At 41.1% G+C, this 19,478-nt stretch overlaps 1 protein-coding gene across 2 annotated transcripts; it reads right to left on the reverse strand.

The window, feature by feature from the left end:
- Window positions 1-895: 895 nt before the first annotated feature.
- On the reverse strand, window positions 896-19,478 carry slc29a4a (solute carrier family 29 member 4a). 2 transcript variants are annotated; one of them, XM_018667692.1, is made up of 11 exons: window positions 19,255-19,478; window positions 16,549-16,940; window positions 13,657-13,788; window positions 13,413-13,526; window positions 12,328-12,456; window positions 10,901-10,975; window positions 10,545-10,804; window positions 7,927-8,047; window positions 7,549-7,736; window positions 5,692-5,932; window positions 896-4,894 (listed from the first exon to the last, which is right to left on the reverse strand). In XM_018667692.1, exons 2-11 carry the CDS (start codon window positions 16,781-16,783, stop codon window positions 4,749-4,751), a joined length of 1,641 nt encoding a protein of 546 aa, XP_018523208.1. In that variant the 5' UTR covers window positions 16,784-16,940; window positions 19,255-19,478; the 3' UTR covers window positions 896-4,748. The 2 variants fall into 2 exon arrangements, with proteins under 2 accessions (XP_018523208.1, XP_018523207.1); XM_018667691.1 differs by having other exon boundaries at window positions 10,536-10,804.

The raw sequence follows: 19,478 nt of genomic DNA on the forward strand, positions 1-19,478 counted from the left end.
CATAGAGCAGGTGTCTGTGCACATATACAGTGGGTGCAGCTCCACCAGAACACTCTGACCTCTGTAACTCTATGAACACAAGATGCAGTAGAAGATGCGATGTAGAAGATAATCTGCTTGAGACTTGCATGGTTATGCGTCCTGAGCAGAGTCACTGTCCTACAACATAAGGGTCAAAGGTAAAAAAAAAAAAAGGGGGAATTTCCCTCCACCAGAACCTCTTTCTTTTGGTCTGGCACAGATATGAAGCTGAATAAAGACACAGCCTCTGATCTGCGATACAAACTCTCCACACCAGCATCAGTTTGGACCTGAAGTTCGTCGTACTGTACCACCCTCCATGCTGTTCTCTGAGCAGCGGCGCTATCTGCTGGAGAGGAGAGGTGACTACAGATTTCTTTCGTGCACTGGCTTCATTTCATTTGTCAAACCACACAGAGAGAATCCAGATTCTTGCTCAAGGACACTTCTGTAGGGAAGATGCTCGCTGTCATCACACAGAGCATTACCACATTAAATTTCTCATCTCTTGTTTTTGTCTTGGCTGCCACAACCTGCTCACTCTGCTACACATGACACACTTAAAGTCGACCTGATCAAACCTGTTACTGATGGTTCATATTCAACACAAACCTCAGCAAGAAAAATACCAAACATTTATAATAACGCCTGGAGTTGAGATTTTGTGAGATTTGAGGCTTTGTGGTGCAGATCTGTTCTGCTGACAGCTGTTTAAACAGGAAAAAAAATCAGACTGACTGAATGTGGTCGCTTCCTGTTTTGACAGACATAGAGAAGCTCTGATCTAAACCATAACGTGTCTTTTCTTCTTCTATGTAAATAGGTAACAGCTGAAATAGCAACAACATCACATAAATGAGGCAACAGACGAAGATATAAACAACTGTTTATTAAGCGCTGCTGATGGTGCAATGTTGGGCACAAACTTTTTGGGAAAATCCATTGTCTTAAACTGAAATCATGAAGCTTATGCACAACAAAATAAAATGTCAGCTCACATTATTGGAGAATTTGGTACCTGCTCTGACAAGTTAGCAGGTTAGGAGCGTGATATCAGCTGCATTTTGATGGGTTAAGCCACATATATGATTTTTTAGGCAGAAATAATGTTTGGAATTAAACACTGTGAGTTGAATGGCTACAATTTGCACCCAGTCCTGGTTCAAATCATGAGGTAATTTTCCTTCCATTTTAAAAAACAGGCCAGACGTCATCAGAATAATCAGCTAGAGTCTGGCTGTTGAACCCTTTAGTTACATGTATGGATTTTACATCAAAAGCTAATTTCATACCCAACCATCATGCAATAATGACACCAGCAAAATGGCCAAATTCAGCTCACTGCACCCAACTCACTAAAGCTCTTAATTCTCTTCTATTCTTTTGTCACAAATTTCGTCTGCAAAATATTTTGTTACAGTAGATATATACATATAAACATCTGTGTTCAGTCTCGTTGATTTTACACCATACTGATATTTCACAGTGCACAGTCTAAAATAGTCACTATGACACGGTTTCCGAGGAAATTCTTTGCTGTTCATGGTGAGAAACTGTAACTGGTATGAAAAAAAACACAGTAACAGGAAGTTACATGGCAAGCTGACAAATACGAGACCTTGAGAATAAAATGCAGAATTTACATTTTTTAAACAGGCCAGAATGTTTGCATGCAACAGTACAATCAACTCATCCAGAGCTGCAGAGCCAACTCCAGAGACATCCTCTATCAGGGGCAAAAACATCACCTGATGATTATCTTTCCTCTCTGCTCCACAGCCCTGTGTCTCTGACCTCTGCTCTCCCTGCAGTCGGCCATCTTTATTTTTAGTGATCACATTTTAGTGCTGTTAAACTCATCATATGTAACTGTGGATAAAAATGTCAGCTAATGCCAAAAATAAAATGTGAAATGATAAATTATTCATTGCGAGAGAAAAAAAAATCCAGTGTGCACACAGTTGTTCTTACAGGAGATTATTTATAAGATTTGAAAGTGTCTTTTTTTAAACAATCAAAGTGTCATTTTCTCTCCACTGAACAGTTTAAAGTTTAAGCTGGTTATAGCAATGGGAAATCACCACACTGGGTCCAAGGAAATTACCCTTGTTATTTCAAATGTAGCTTCAATTGGTGCAATTCTTTAAAAGTGGGCTCTCCCTTCTCTCAAAATGCCCCTGTAGTTTCCACCAGAGAAAGAGAGAAATGAGAGTAAAGAGACTTTTTATGTCCTTTAATGACACATCTGACCAAAAATAACTAAAAACACCTTCAAACTCAGCAGCTCACTGAGAGCAGATTGGCCCTGGGCAGTATGGCACCATCAGCACAGCAGGACCTACTACATACAATAATGAGGTTAGCTCCCAAATGGCACCCCACCATTTTTCAAACAGCACCGACATTGGGCCCCATTCAAGCCGTCACCTACATAATGTAGTGCACTTTGTGGCTTTCTACAAAGAGGCCTGTTTTCTTCATAATGCATAAACGCTGAACTCTGCTGATCCTCTTATTGCTGAAAAATTAATCAAATCCAACAGGAAACGTGGAGGAACTGAGAAGCTGGGGAGGCTGCTGCGTCTGTGTTGGAAAAAAAATAAAACTAAAGGAAACAGGTACTTTCCAGATCACCTCAGCTAAATAAAGCTACGCAGTTACAAAAGATATGAGTCTGATACTTTCTACAGGCTCTGATGTGGATAAAAAAAAAAAGCTCTTCACTGCCTTGAGTGTATTTTATTCTGTACATTTACAACTTTACATTCACTTTTTTCTCAGCTATTATCACTGATCAGAAACAGGCAGAGTTTTTGGCACTACTTGTTTTTTTCCCTCTCATAATATCCCACATCATTACATGGACGTTAAACACATACACAGTTCAGAGGGACAAAGAGGGGACACAAGCCATCTATGAAAATTCATACCAACATTTTGTTCTCCTCTCAGCCATCAGGGGGTGCACGAAGTGATGTGAACCTCACTGAACAGACTGAAATCTGCTCCTTCTCTTCTTCTTTTAGCACTGGTGTAACAGGGAAGAGCAGCTGCTAGTGCCAATAAAGATAATTATAATGACCGCAAAAAGGTTTAACATTATTCATTTCTTTTTTTTTCCCCCAGATATACTATATAAGGCTCATGAGAATTAAAAATGAAAATAAATACAACTGAGTTGAAAGATGGACAGGAAAGATTTCAGTACGCCTTTTGGTGAGGGGAGATAAAGATCTGATGTGATGTGATACTGTCTAGAAAAACTCAACAACTCAAAGGAAACTGAGTTTTGACAGTATCTTGTGTGACAGTTGTATGTCATTAAACGAAAACTGTAACCCCCCTTAAGGACACAGTAAAATAAAAAGTTAATTTTCCAAGTTCCAATTCTGTGTCGCTGTGTTAACTGCTCAGTTATATCTCGTTACATGCTTAATATATGTTTTTATATCAAAGTCCCTCTTTTTTTCTCTTCCTGTAAAATGTATCAAAATGTTTTGATGACTCATATTGTATATACATTTGTATGTAGGGTGTGTTTGGTTCTGAGTTGGCAAAGACTTTGCTTGTATTTCCAATTGTTTAAATCCCTCTCATAATTATACATATGTGAGTCCACATATTCCATTATTCTAAGAGAAACATCATTTTACTGAAGCTAAAGACTCTGTGAATTAAAATGGACTCCCTTAAAGATGCTATATGTAAGTGTTTGCTACTGCTTCATAGCCAGCATTAGCATTAAACATCAAACTTCATTCTTTTACTCATCAAGAGCTGTCTCCAGCGATGAAAAGCAACACCAGTGTTAACTCTTGCTTTATTCCTGTTTCTATCACCTCTTTTGCTCCACTGAAGTTAGCATGCTAACCAGCTAACCCCAGTCTGTCCTCAGTCCAACATGAGAGGATGACAAAGTAGCGCTGCACAGAGGCAACAATGGCTGAGGCTCTTGGTAAGTAAACAGCTGTTAATGCTAACACTGGCTATGTAGCAATAGCAAAAACTTATATATAGCACCTTTAAAGTCACTGTTGTTGTTTTTAAATGGTGCAGGTGGAGGTTTTTGATAACATTAACCAAATCAAATCCCCATGGATGGAACTCAGTGTCAAAAAATATCAGTCATATTTTCATCGCAGGAGATTATAATGAGGAAACATCTGAAACAACCAGTCCAGAAAAATCCACACTGACATCATATCTCTATTTTGAGCAACAACAGTTCAGAGAGATCATGAAATGTAATGTAATGTGACCCAAGACACGAGGTCTCCTTGAAAACTGTGACACGCTCATTCCCCACTGTGAGATATCACTTGACTTTACACTGTAACAAATGTCAGCCGATCTGTTCACACACATGCAGACAGTAATTACGCGGTGAGACACTCAAAGGGCTGACAGGTGCACAGCTCCTGTTCTTCACCTCCAGGGGAAAGTTCATCACAGCCAAGCACATGAAGGTCACTGGATCGCCAGGCTGGAGAATGAGTGAGTGAAGAAATCTGCTACGTTTCCACTGTTTAAACATCATTTCCTTCAACGCTACATTTCACATTTAGTCTCTTATTCCACTTCCTTTAGCCAATGAGAGGAGAATCTATCTATCAGAAGTCCATCAGTCTGTGCTGCTTCTTGTGTAAATGGCTGATAGGTGTGTGTACATGTATGTGTGTTTTACGTCCATATCTCTGTGTGTGGGTGTTTTCATTGTGTGTAGACATTCAGAACCCTGTGCCGTTGGCAGGTGTGTGTATGTTGAGCGCGGAGAAGTGTGTTCCTGTTCCTGGAGCGGTGAAGCTGTACGCTGCATACGCCACAGCAGAGCCCACCATCAAACCTGTCATATAGGAGACTGTCATGGTGTTCCCTGGAGAGACATGCACAGAGCAGAGAAGGACTGTAGAGCTGATACAGACAGAGAACAGAAAACCAGCTTATACACAGTGAGTAGACTTATTTGTTTCCCTGTAGCGAGGGTGGATCTTTGGTTGTTTACTTGACATTTTGGGAAATACATGTATTTATTTTGGTGTTGAAAGTTAAACGAGATGAGCAATGTCACTTTCATATCATGTCTGGGAAATATGGAGCCAAAGCCAGAGGACAGTTAGCTTTTTATTTACTGTGAAGTATTCTGTTTGAGGGATAATTTGACATTTTAGGGAATACACTTATTCACTTTCTTGTCAAGAATTAGATGAGAAGATTGATACCACACTCATGTCTGTGTGGTAAATATGAAGCTAGAGCCAGCAGCTACTGTAGTTAGCTTAGCTTAGCATAAAGACTGAAAACAAGGGGAAACAGCTCATTACCATGCTATATCTTTTTTAAAAAATCTATTAATAAAAAGCAAAAAGCTAAATTGGCATCATTATTTCCACTAGCCCAAGATGACAAAGATATTTCAGTAACACAAATCCTCACATTTCTTGCCTTTTTAAGAAAATAAAGCACTTAAATGATGAATAGCTTTATCAATTGGTTAATTTTCTGTAAACAGTTTAGCGTTTGACATGTTATTATTTCACTCTCTTCCACTGAAATGACAGTGAAAGAAGACAAAAAAAAATCAACATCACTTTAGTGTGTCAAAGATAAGATGCCAACATTTACTAACAATCTCTACATATTATATTATTTGCCATTGAGGTGTCTACTCACCTGCCAGCTCCCTCTGTTCAGGTGGCACTTTGCCAGCGGCCTGAATCATCGGCACAGACCCGAAGTATCCATTGGTGACTCCCATGAGGAGGGAGAAGAGACAGGGCCAAGCGGGATGGGACAGGGTGGGTGCGTTGGCCGGGTAAACGCACATGACGAACAGAGGGATGAAGACCACCCTGAGGCAGGAGAAGAAGAGCAGGCGGCCTCCAGACCAGTCGTATGGCAGCGCTGCCAAGATCTGAGGAGCAGGGGATGTTTCAGTAAGTTTGGAGGGGCCAGCTGCTTACTACGCTTCATTGGGAAGCACAACAAATAAAATGCCAAAGAAAAATAATTTTCTCCACTCCATTCCTTACTTTCTTATCATGAGGTTTTTTCTTTTCTTTTTTTTTTTTTTTTTTTTTTTACCTCTAAGCTACCTTAATTTTCCTTTCAACATTTCTGTTTAATTTCTCCTCTCCTTATCTCTATTTTTCTGTTTCAGCAAAATGTAAAATTTGCCATGAGAACAAAATTGAAGCACACAATTCAAACAACTTTCACAGAACTTTTTTCCCTTCAAAGTCACAATTATGACTTGAGGACACCAGATAAGGTTTCATTTCTGAATATTCAGATAAAGCCTTTGAGCTAAGTGCAATTATCCAAAAATAAACCAGAGTTTTCCCAGCCTTTCTCTCAGGTTTAATAAATGGGGCGACTCCTTCAACAGTTTCACAAGATTAACGTCAGTGTTATAGTGTGACTTTGTCTCTTCAGAGCCTCTATGGTACAGAGAGGCCTCATGTAGAATTAAATCCCAGAATCTGTAGACACGTGGAATGATATTTCCTAGTGTTGCCAAGTTTGACCAACACAGATATCTCACTTAAAGTAAAATGGGTTTTATACTCAAGAAAATAATCTGACAAATAATTTACACACACCTCTAATGGTTGCTAGATGATATATATACATGATAAATATAACGTGGATAAAAGTGCCGTCATCAAAAAACTCACTGGACTCAAAAGCTTAAATAATGACACCACACCTCCAAATCAGCTTTTCTACAAAGACAGACCAGAGATTTTACACCTGAGGCTATAAATGTATAAATAAAAGGACAGGGTTACTTCAAATATTTGGATTAAATTGAGATGAAGTTAAATAGGTTACGAATTGTTTAAAACAGCTTGTACTTTACTGTAAACCTGCAATAACTGTTATTTGTTTGCTATTTTTTGGGCCACATGGGGGCAGCAGACACAATCTGTAAACAAAACAAGTCCATACAGCAAACAGAGGGCCTAGTGCTGGGTGGGTTTGGTATGGCACGCTGCATGTTTGTTGATGAGCGATGAGCGATGTATGTTCCCACTGTGAGGTGATGTTCAGCCAGAGCCATGAGAAATAGAGGTGCTGTGGATGCTGCAACCCCACCTCCAGGTATATTTGTATTAATTATATTTTACTGTCCCGTTACGTTCCCCGTCAGCATCAATATCCTTTATTTTATTAGTGCAAGCCACGTAAGCTTTCTGGATGATTTCCTGTATTTTGCACAGTCCAGTAGTAATCTGTCTGTGGGCCTATTGATCTGTTGTGGCAGGAAGGCTTGGACTGGATTCAGCCTCTCCATTATGGACCAAATTAAAGTTCATATCCAGCTTTCAACCAACAGCAGCACTTAAAAATGTGGTTTTGCAATGAGTGACAACTTCTGTCAGTGCATATCTTATCTTGATTTCTTGAAACAGCAGCCTCTGTTGCAGGACTCTAAAACCCAGTACAGAATTTTCTATAGTTATTGACCAGTTGGTCAGGTTGAAGTGAAGCTGGTGCTATAGTGGAAATAACATTTAAGCGTCTCACCTTGCCAACAAAGTCCGACATGTTGAAGGTGGCCATGATGAGGATGGGGAGCCATTCCCCTAAGGTGGGGTTTCGTATCTCTGACTCCAGCCCAGGAAACAGACACAGAGTGATGCTGTAGGTCACTGCTATAGACAGCATGTAGGCCCAGATCACACGGGACACCACGTAACGATGCAGGATCATGTCTGGTTGGAGAAGACACATAAATACAGGACGTCATTTAAAAATCTAAAGCTCTCAGTTCAGCAGGTAAATTCACTAAGAACACAGTCCTCTTTCCAATAATCACCAGGGGACACAGTCAAATTCCAGATCCATCTGTTAGAGTCAGAGGGTAATTGAGCAGTGAGTATATGAGATTAAAACAGAGAGTACCACGGACACCGGGCCAGCTCCTCCTTATCTTGGCTTTTGGGGCATCAAATCGCACATAGGTACCACCAACAAAGTCCTCTGCGCCTTCTTCTGTAGAGGACGGTCCTGTCCCACCATTTCCCTGAAGAGACACACAGACTTTTTCAGACACGTGAGAGACATTACATTATATAAACCCCCCAAGTTCAAATTTTAATTTTATAAATGATTAGTTAAATCCCCTCATTACTTTAGTATTTTTGGAAAATTGAGAAACATAAGGAAATACCATAATTTTGTTGTTCACTTTATGAGAGCATTTTCAAGGCTTTTTGAAGTTAATTTAGAAAACACTAGATGTAACCATCACACAGTAAATATACATATTCTCTGGCATTGGTTTGAACTTCATCTTTTTGTTGTTTTTTTTTTCATTGATAATGGCTTCCTGGCTGCATGACATCAGCTTTTTATGGCAGCGGCTATTAGAGAGGATGACTATGAGTGGCTGCAGGTTGATGTAATGATGTTAGACTGCAGAATGGACTGCAAATAAGCCCAGGAGCCACACACACACACACACACACATACACAGAGAAAGAGAAATCCACAATCACACATGTTCTCTTTATCTAAACATATATGTGCATCCTTCTAGTCATGGATCTTTCCAAACACACACTTCTTCATATGCACATCACACACAGGTCTGCACAAGCAGCGACGTATACACGCATGCACACACACACACGCACACAGATCCATTAGTTGATTAGAAGGACTTGCGGGCCAGAGGGCACCACTCTTCTTGATTATCCAATAATATAGAGCGCTGCTTTGGTTTCCCCCGGCAACCAGAACAAAGAGCTGCCTCAATCAGCCCCCAGATGAAGAAAACACACACACACACCAACACACACACACACAAATACACTAAAACACAGGGGGGCCTCCCTCACACACAAACACGCACATATGAAAAGACGACAGCCTGAGGGGCTGTGTTTTCCTTTGAAGGCTCTGAACACACACACACACACACACAGTGATGAGGAATATTAGCTCTGTGTCTTCAGGCTACAAAGTGCTGCTTTGAGCGTGACTACAAAGTGGATTTTCCTCCTCTTGTGTCATTTCTTTCCGTCTGTCAGGACCGGTGTCCTGCCCTGTGTCCTCTCTCCTCTGCTTCCTTGCTCACTTTTTCGTTTCATTTTTGTCATGATCCCTCTCTCTTCCTCCCCCTGACAGGCTGCCTCTCTGACCCCCATCTCACCTCTCATTACCTTTCAGTTTTCTTCCAACCTTTTTCCCTCTAAACATCGTGACTCTCATTTTCTCTCTGTTCACAGGAGACCTGTCCTTTTCTCTCTAAAACTCCATCTGTCATCTTTTTCCTGCGTCACCCACACCACTCTCTATCTCTGCATACCTCATCCCTAATAACCCCTCCCCAAATCCCTTGCTCTTTCTGTTCCTCTTTCTGAGTGGCAGCCAAAAAGCAGCCTGTAGACTTAAATAAATGATTCTGCATTTTAACACACACAGACCTCAATTCCTGTGTGCACGTTAACACTGACGCACTCCTCACAGAAATTAGCAAAGTAATGGAGTTGCATGACACCACAGTTTAAAGGCCTAACATTTTTTCCCTGTCTGAGTTCAGAAACAGTTTGTTGTTGCAACATTTACAAAGGGTTTGATGAATGAAACATGTACAAGAAATTTTAATGAGAGAGTAAGCTGGTCCATGTGGAGTAGAGGAGTCGATCTCTCGATATAACTTGAAAAGACAGACTTGAGAAAATACTGAATCACTGAAGCAACTAAATCACATTTGCAAAATACTGACTTGAAGCAAAACATCTGAAATATAAAGTTAACCGTGACAAACTGCCGGCGCAGCAGACGCAAAAACTCAAACAGTACACGTCCTCATTCACTCATTCACTACTCCTAATATATACTGCATATGCTTCATAGGATTAGCAGAGAGTAGTGTACATGTCATGGATGCTATACACTGTATGTGTGTGTGGACATAAACTGGTAGAGGTTGAATAATATGCACTATATAGTGAATAGGGAGTAATTGGACACATTAGGAGTCTACAGCCATAATAACAGCTGTGTGAGGCTCTGCTTACTGTAGAGGCAGCAGTGCTTTGAGTTAAATGCTAAAGTCAGCATGCTAACATGCTCACAATGACAACACTAACGTGGCAGTGTTTAACAGGTATAATGTTAATCATGTTCATCATGTGTCTTAGGTTGGCATACTAGCATGCTAATATTTGCTAATTAGCACTAATCACAAACTAAAGCTGAAGCTGACAGAAGTTTTATTAGTTTAGCAGGTATTTACTCATAAACCAAAGAACTGGACAAACTCTAGAAAACATCAGGATCACCGGTCATTAGGATTCATCTTCTGGGGACCATGATGGTCTGTACAAAATTACATTTGTCGAGGTATTTCAGTCTGGGCCAAAGTGGTGGACCATGTGACCAAGCCATCCAATGTTCTGCTAGCACGGCATATTCAGTGTATTCATTATATGCATATATGACACACACACACACACACACACATACACACACACCGTATGATCAAAAAGTGTCCACACACTTACAAATCTTACTTCCTCTGCAGTGACATCGTGGTGAACCCTGTATCCAGTCCCATTGTCGCGCGGGTCGTGACCTTTGCCTGGGTCTTTGCCCTGGGCGTGGTTGGTGTAGTAGCGGACGAATCTGGAGCGCCGGACCAGCAGGTGGAGCAGGAAACAGAGCATCTCCATGCTGATGGAGACGAGGAAGAAGATGAGTGTGTTCCTTCTCTCATCGGTGATCAGCAGCTTGGTGAAGATGCGAGACAGGGAGATGATCACCCCGGCTGTACCTGGAGAGACAGAGGAAGGCAGAGTCGAAATAGAGAGACAGGTAAGACCAGAGGGAAATAAACCAGGTAGAGATCTGTCTGTGTGAGCGTACTTACTCTCTCCAGTCATCACTCCCTGTGTGTACCTCTTGGGCAGCATCCCCATGTAACCATAGAAACTGGACTGCTGCACTGGGGAGGGATGAGGAAGTGGTTATCAGTGCAAACAGTGGCCCAACAGTCAACACTGTAACAACAACACTTTAAGTAGAGGCACTGCTTCCTGAACCTCCACACACACTTGAGAGAAGCTGCTCTGACCTCTGGACTTCCACTAATTAAACTGTTACTTCTGTTGGCTGAAAGGCTCTCTACTCACAGTTACAGTGACAACAACATAACTGGCTCAGTATATGAAAGTCTTTAGCAGCAGCTGATGACTACAGCCTCTGCTGTGTTTGTGTTTGTCCTGACACTGCTGCTTCTCCAGCTCTGACTGATACTATAAACATTATGCTCCATATGTGTACATACAGTACAGGAGGTGGACAGAATATCATGAACACTTTTACAATGTAGCACAATGCAGTCTAATAGCAGCACAATAAACCTAACTTTTATGAAAACTTGTGATTTCATGTAGTGACTGTGTCAGACAGGTTTGAATTATACTCTAAGGTAACTTCTGAGCCTTTATTTATACCTGCATTCTGTATGATACATTAAAGTAATAATATTTATGTCCACTTTATAGGTCTCCCCATAACTCCTGATGGTCCAATCAAATTCACTATAATCAAAATATTCTGGATATTCTATGTTCAACTTGGATTGAGGGTGTTGCAGCAGGGTTTGATGGTGCAGCACTATTTTTCCAATCTTTAAACCTGAGATAATTAATATTTGACCACTTGGAGGCAACGTGACAAGACGTACACATGCCAACAGGTTACCATCTTATCAGGTTGTGGTGGCAAATATGTTCACGCAAGTCCAATATTCACTGTCCTTTTAGCTTTGTTTTGGTCTCCACTAACTCCTAAGGGAAATATCAGGCACTTCCGCTCCACTATGTTCACCTGCTACTTTGTCTATTAGCCATTTTGTCCAGGGCAGGTAGTGCACTGATTTTGTCCACCTGATGAAGGCAAGTCCAATTTTCACTCTCCTTTTGGCTCTGTTTTTGTTTCCATCAATTCCTGAGGGAAATATCTGGCTGATATGTTCACCAGCTAGCTGCTAATTGTGTCTGTCTGTTGTTTGGTGCTGTGCAGGTCATGCATAGTGGGTTTTTACGCATAGAGACTTTTTTTCAGCTGCCTGCTGCTGATTATTTCTTCTAGCTAAAAGACAGACACAGCAGCACAGTTGGGTGATAATTCCCCGTGGGTTTGTCAGTGTGAGCGACACCTTTCACATTACACAGTCAGTTCATCCATTGCTAGAATATAATAGATAGATAGATAGATAGATAGATAGATAGATAGATAGATAGATAGATAGATAGATAGATAGATAGATAGATAGATTAGCATTAGTAGTACCTGTACATCCAAAGGCTACCACTCCCACTGACACAAGGTTGATAATGTAAGCCTGCCTTGTGGTGAACTTTGCCAGCCAGACATCAAATACACTGACGAAGACCAATGGCCCCAGAGCCAAGATGTAACCTGCAGACAAAGAAACCCGACAGACAGACAGACAGACAGACAAATGGACAGTGATGAGATGCTACTGAACCCAGTCATGTTGTGATTGCACTGAACACATATTTGACAGGGCCAAACTGCTAACAGTATCACTTTTAACTGAAGTCCAATCTCGAGTTTATTATCTCCAGAGACAAGCTCCTGAGCAGACAACACACTTCAAAAGACATCTCCTCAAGGATGCAAGCAGAGCTATTTTAAGCAGCAGAGGGTACAGTGGTGAAACCTTGTGCTTACATACACCGTATATGTGCAAAGATATCCAACTTCTCCTGGGGGAACATACATTTTTAAAGAACTTTTTCTCATTTTTCCTCAAAAATGGTTTGTTATATAAGGGTGCAGCTGAAGAGCTTTAATATTTCCATGTTAGTCTCCAATATCAGTGTCTAACTGAGAAATATTTACACGGCAAAGATGTGGTAATTTAAAAAAACAGCTTTTTTATGAATAATTTTGGGCCATATTTAATCTCTCCAGTATTAGGCTTAGGCTTTCACAAACCTGATGTAAAATCTGCCTTGATGTGTGAATGGTTTACTTAAATAGCATCGTGAGTTCACTTGTTTTGAAAGCTGAAAAAAGAAACTGAGGATGATGCAAGACTTTAAAAAAGCAAAAAGACAAAGTAAAACAAAAAATACATGCACTTTTGAAAGAGAGCCCCTTGTGAATTCACAGTCTTTGGCAAAGTTTGTTTGAAACAGTTTACGAATAAAAACACAGGAGAATTATTGCAGTGTTTTTTTCCCTTCTCTCTTTTTACTGTCTTCCAATTTATGCTCTGCATATTCTGCTCTGATAAGCCTTGAGCTTCCCAGAGGGTCATTAATAAATGAGCAACAGTATAAGTTCCTATAATGAGAAATATTTCACAATTAGAGATTTGTCTGTGAGCGGGTTCCTGTGTGACTTACCCACAGTAATTCTGGTGTGCATGCTGAGTCTCTCCACCAGCACGTTGTTGAGGATGACGGCCAACAGAGCCACCAGGATGTACGTCAGACTCATGTCGAACACTATGGAAGTGCCTGAAACACACACATGAGAGCTATGACTCCTGGGAGTTGGAAATGAATGTGTCTGTAAAAATTTGTGAATACTCTATAGGTGCTTCTTGTGAGAACATTCGTGGTTTTATCTGCTCCTGCATTGTTATACCTTCAAACTTGTGGTGCAGGTAGTCCACGTCAGTTATGAAGCTGTTGTAGGGAAGCAGGAAACCCACTCCAGCCAATAGCATTGCAAAGTAGATGCCATGGTAACGGTCGTCAGGGATCGGCTCCTCAAAGTCTGAACGGGAATGAGGGAGTCAAGGGTTAGAGAATTAAAAGAGTATGAAATCATGCTCAAGCAGCAAGGATAAAAATGACTTCAAAACATCTGAATTAGGTCTGAAGCCAATGTACTCAATCTTCATTATAGCTAATCAGGATGAATGTAGCTGTAGCAGCAGCAGCTACGCCTCTGCTCTGCTGATAGAGCAACTAATGCTGGAGAGGACCTTGTTCCTGTTGTGCCGGTGAAAGATTGATCAGAGGAATTGTTGATGAATCAGTGGGCTAGCTGCACAAGTAGTTTCAGTTAGAACCTGGACTTTGTGTTTTGCAGCTGAGTCAGTTTCATGGTCAAAATGTAATGTGCAGGTTCTTTATATAACTGTTTATAATCCGCTCCTAATCCTGTGAGCCTACTATTAACAGCTCCAAATGATTTCTGAGCATTTTGATTTGACAGCAAACTGAGGGGAAAAACCCCAATAATTTTGAGGGTATCTTATGTCACGTTTTAACTGATGCATTTAATTTATTATGATGATAACTGGGGTTGACAAATTATTTTCCTACTCCTGATTACTTGACTAATCCACATGATGCCTGTTTTAATCACCACATTTCCCTTTCTGTTGGGTTTGTTGTTTCTGGGGTAAAAAAAAAAAAAAAAGCCTGACACACAGGGTGTGAAGCAGTTTAGGCTTACAGCAGCAGATTTGTTCAGAATGAAGCAAACTGTGTAGTTAGCATGAGCAGTGATACGTCCTCATCACGGCTGCAGAGGAGGAAAACATCACCGCCTGCAGAAAGTCAAACCTCATTAACAGAAAATCCAATGAAGACACCACAGCACTGCTCACACTGTGTGACTAACATTTCAGACATTTCAGTGCAAAAACTAATATGGAAGTGCTTTAGGATGGATTTTGCCCCTCTAATATACCAGTATAAAATTGGTAAAATGTCAGTAATAGTGTAGCTCAATTTAAACCTTATGATCGTAATGGAACTGGTAATGTGCATCACCAGTGTACACATGCTAATGCTGTCACTTTTTATTCAAATGTGTAGCCATCTGTAGCTCCGACTCACGCATTACACTGTACAGATTCCATTCAAAGGAATCCAAACGAATTACATGTTCCTTCAGGGGTAAATAAAATGTTTTTAAATGTATCTGCTTAAGAAACTATCAATTATTTTGCAATGGATGGATGAAATAAAAAATTAATCTCCAACCCCTAAACGATTTTCTTACAGTCCCTTAGTAGAACCACAGATTGTAGCGTAGGTGCAGGACTGCGATGACAGCCTAAGATTCATTCAGTCTTCTGCCTTCTCACATCTCTGAGTTAGTTTTTTTTCTTTAAGGGGAAAGGCAGACTCAGTCTCTGCAGAGATTGCACACTCTTTCTATTTTCTTGGTTGCACACTGAAGTATGGAGACCGACAGCTACAGGAGACAGCGAGACAGAGGCAAAGGATGAGGAGACGGGGAGCAGAGAGAGGGTTTCTGACAATCTGGAGCCCCTCGCTGTGTGTCCTTGGTCACTTCTGATTTGATTAACGTGCCCTTTGTAACCAGGCAACAAGGCAATTTCCTGTTAACAAGCCTGCCTACTGTGTTTTACATACACTTCCTTTCTTCTCTCTCCCATCACTGTTTTCATTCACTCCCGCCTCCACTGTCATTTACAAACACACACACACACACACACACACACACACACACTGCAGTGTAACTGAAATTTGGATTCCCCTCACTTTTGGTTTAAGGACATATAAACCATAATGATACTGCAGCCATTGTGCATAATTTTCAATTTTTTTAAAGTGGATAAAACCTTTTTTGGACATCTTAGCAGACACTGTGTTTAAGCTTCAAGCCTCTTTGTGGGCATTTCCTTTGGCAGCAGCTGACTGACATTTGAGAGAGGGTCTAGCTGGTGTTAGCTGTCTCTCATTCGTGGGTGTAGTTGTGGTTGCAGCTGTCAGAGCTCAAAGCAGCGGGTCCTGTAATCTCACGTACATTTCTCTCTGATTCAAATCACAGCAGAGTGACTAACCTGCGCAGTCACAGAGTGTCAGTCAACTAAAAATTCACACTGAGGGAAACACCACTGTAGTAGGTGCAAAAAATAAATAAAACTTAATTTTCTTCTCATTGGTTATTAGGATATTTGTATTTCCACTTTGATATATTGTTGTTGCTGATAAATCTTTTCCTTCTCTTCCTTATTTACATTTGTCTATTAGAAGAAATAGGGATGTACTCTATAAATATTCAGTACAGGGCTCTCTTTAAAACGGCTCTGCGCCATCAAACTCTACTGCAGTGCCTCTGTAACATGGCAAAAATATACAGAAAACACTGGAAATGATAACTTCCATGGAATATTAAGGAATTATGGGGACACTCCAACTGTGAATATGGATAATAGTAAAGTAGCCTACATATGTTCACGATATTCTGTCCACCTCCTGTCTATATACATACAGAGTACCATGTAAAAATGTGGTGCAGGTGGTGCCCCACTAAACGCACAGTGAGACAGTAATATGTAATATGCTCTGTATCTAACACTCTTTGTTTTTCCTGGTGTTTTGGAGTAAAAGATGGATATTCATGTGGTCCTCTTTTTTCACTGATAAATTGATGTTGTTGATACATCTATTTCTTTCCTTCCTGCCCACCTTGTTCTTTGTTCGACTATTTATATACACACGCTCACACACTCACACACACACACAGAGTTAGTGAGAACAGAAACTCCCTCACCGGGCTCGGACAGAGCCAGCACTCCTCGCTCTGGGGCGTCTTTATTGATCTCCTCCTCCTCCAGCTGGTACGAGTCGAAGCTGTAGCTCTGCACCACGCCGCTCTCTCTTCCCTCTCTCCAGCCCTCCCTCCCCACATCCCTCCATCCAGCCCTTCCTCCATCCCGCCACACATCCCTCTCTTCTGGCGTCTGGACTGGCGTGGGCCTGCGGCGTTCCGCTCCCACTGAGCCCATCTCTTCACTTCAAGTATACACACACACGCACACAAACACACACACTAAACACACCTCTTGGCTCTACAACTACACACTCTTGGGAGTGTGCATGTTAAACACAATCCCAGAGACACACCTTGGAAGAGAGGCAGGAGACCTTCAGATGACGGAGGATCTGCAGGGGAAACCACAGGAAACAGAATTAAAATGTAAAAGAAGTGGAGTTAGATTTTTTTTAGAGGTCCATCAGTGTTTTTCTGAAAGTAACGAAAGTAAAGTAAAAAGTCAAGGTTAGACACCCCAAAGAAACATAGATTGCTGTGTGTGTGTGTTTGTGTGTGACTGTGTGAGAGGCATATTAAATAAAAGAAACAGTGAGAGAAGGATGCATGACTGAGTGACAGACAAGGTCAGCAAAAATGCAGCTCTGTATTCAGTGAACAGCCACTGCATTTATATATCACCAGAAGAGAAAGTCAATTAGTAGACTGACAGAAAACTAGCTGATCACTGATTGGATGATCATTTGTTTAAGTTATTTATCAGGCAAAATGATTTACTGGTTCCATCGTCTAAAATCTCTGTTATTATATATTGAATATTTTGGACTTTACAAACATGCTGAAGACATCATTCTGGGCTCAGTAAAATAATTTGTGACACACAGTTATCACTGTTTTTTGAGATTTAGGGACTAAACAATCAATTTATTAATCAATTAATACACAAATGAACTCACCTTTTGTGTCCATTAATAGATGAATAGATTCATCAATTATTAATTGATTATTGTATATTGTACAGTTGCAGCTCTGTGATACATAGAAGAAACACCCAGGATACTAGAACAGCAAACTATATGTTTGTTTTAAATAAATCAGCTGACATTATATTGAATTATGGGAAATTAAAAATAAGAGTAAAGACTGCTGCTAACAGGTGTAAAAGGCGACTACTATACTTCATCATCAGGCAATATAGGGTTGCAATTAACAATTACTGTCATGATTGATCACTTTTTTATCACAATTCACTGATCAATTGTCTATGAAACATCAGAAATGTGTAAGATACTGATCACTATTCCCCCAGGTTGAAGTCTTTGTGCTGCTTGTTTTGTGCTTTCAGTGATATAAATGAGACAAAAGCAGCAAATCCTCACATTAATCGATTAACCGACTAATCATCTCATCATCATGCAGCGTCCACACCAGCTATGAAACACGTTTGACAGTGTAATGAAAAACAAATAAGCTCCATCCTCCTCCTCCCTCATGTTTAAATGTAAACACTTATCAGGTGTCCTGTCTGTCATTACAGCAGCTGAATAACCTGCTTTCATTCACTCCAGTCAACAGGGAACTATTGAGGGAAATGATATTGTTACAAACTGGATCAATATAAATGGCTATTGACATTGTTCCTAATGCAAACACCCCACACACGCGCACAAAATAAAAAAAACATTACAAAAGCTTCATCTATTGTGCTAACCTGTGCGGTTACACAAACCCTTGAGGACATGCAGAGCAGCTGCCACAGGGAGCCACACAATTCAGCTCTGTCACCAGCACGTCAGCCCTGATGTGGTCGGCCTGTCTGCTCACCTCTGATGCCCCGAGCGTTACACTTGTCTGTTCTGACCTAACAAAAAAAATGAAGGTAACAGGGCTGCTGTTTTTGTGCTTTTTTTAGGGTGAGATCCTATTTTAAAACCCACGGCTGTCTGGAAACTGGCAGGATCAGATGATGTAAGAAGGTTATCATCTCTGTAATGTGGGCTCATCCTGGGCCTCCAGTGGATGGAAGGGAAACAGGTGATTAAATAGAGGTTATCCCTCTCCTGGACATTAAACAATAAAAGCACTGCAGCTTGTGTGGTTGCTCTAAACCTAATAATGATTCCAGTTCAGTGGCAACAAGGGACATGTTTTGCAGAGTTTCCATCTCCAGACTTGAGGCGGCGCTCTCATCCTTCCCCCTTTAAATTAAATGGCTCCAGCCAGCGACTGTAATTGTTTTTCATGTCTGATAAAACGCTGCAGTTTCTATTGTTTACTGACAAAATGATAAAATGACCATCAAGAGCAGCAGCATCACACAAGCACCTGATTTTACGCTTTAAGCAGTCTACCTGCCTGGGAAATAAATCTTTGGATTATAAACGCACCAACTCCAAATCAATTAACCTCACGTGTTTTGCTTGTTACAGAGGCGCACGTGAAAATTAAACATTGCTATTAATCAAATGCAAAAACACACACACACGACGCTGAGCAGTGAAGGTACACAGAGGATCATCTCAGTTCACGCGCTTCCTCCTTTTTCCCCCAAATCATCATTTAAACCATCCAAATCAAGTCCAAGCAGCTGTTATATGTCGCTTTATAGATCCGTCTCTGTGCGTCTGTGCACAACCACCACCGCGCTTTCACCCCCAGACGAGAAACAAAAACACACAAACAACAGGTTATTAATGGCCCCTTTACCTCCCCCGTGTCTCCCCTCTCTCTGTCTCTCTCTCGCGTGTCCGCTCTCCCGGTTTCCTCTTTTTCTTTTACAAACGCAGAGTCCTTACTCCGGGGTTGGTCTCCGCCGACCGGACCTGGTCCCTCCTCAGCCCCGTCTCCATCCGACAGAAGAAGAAGGGAAACCCCGGCGCCGTCCTGCGTGCGCTCCTGAAACGCACCATCCAGGCAGCCAGGCAGCAGAG

This window comes from Lates calcarifer, linkage group LG11 (assembly GCF_001640805.2).
Source record: "Lates calcarifer isolate ASB-BC8 linkage group LG11, TLL_Latcal_v3, whole genome shotgun sequence".
Lineage (NCBI taxonomy): Eukaryota > Metazoa > Chordata > Actinopteri > Centropomidae > Lates > Lates calcarifer.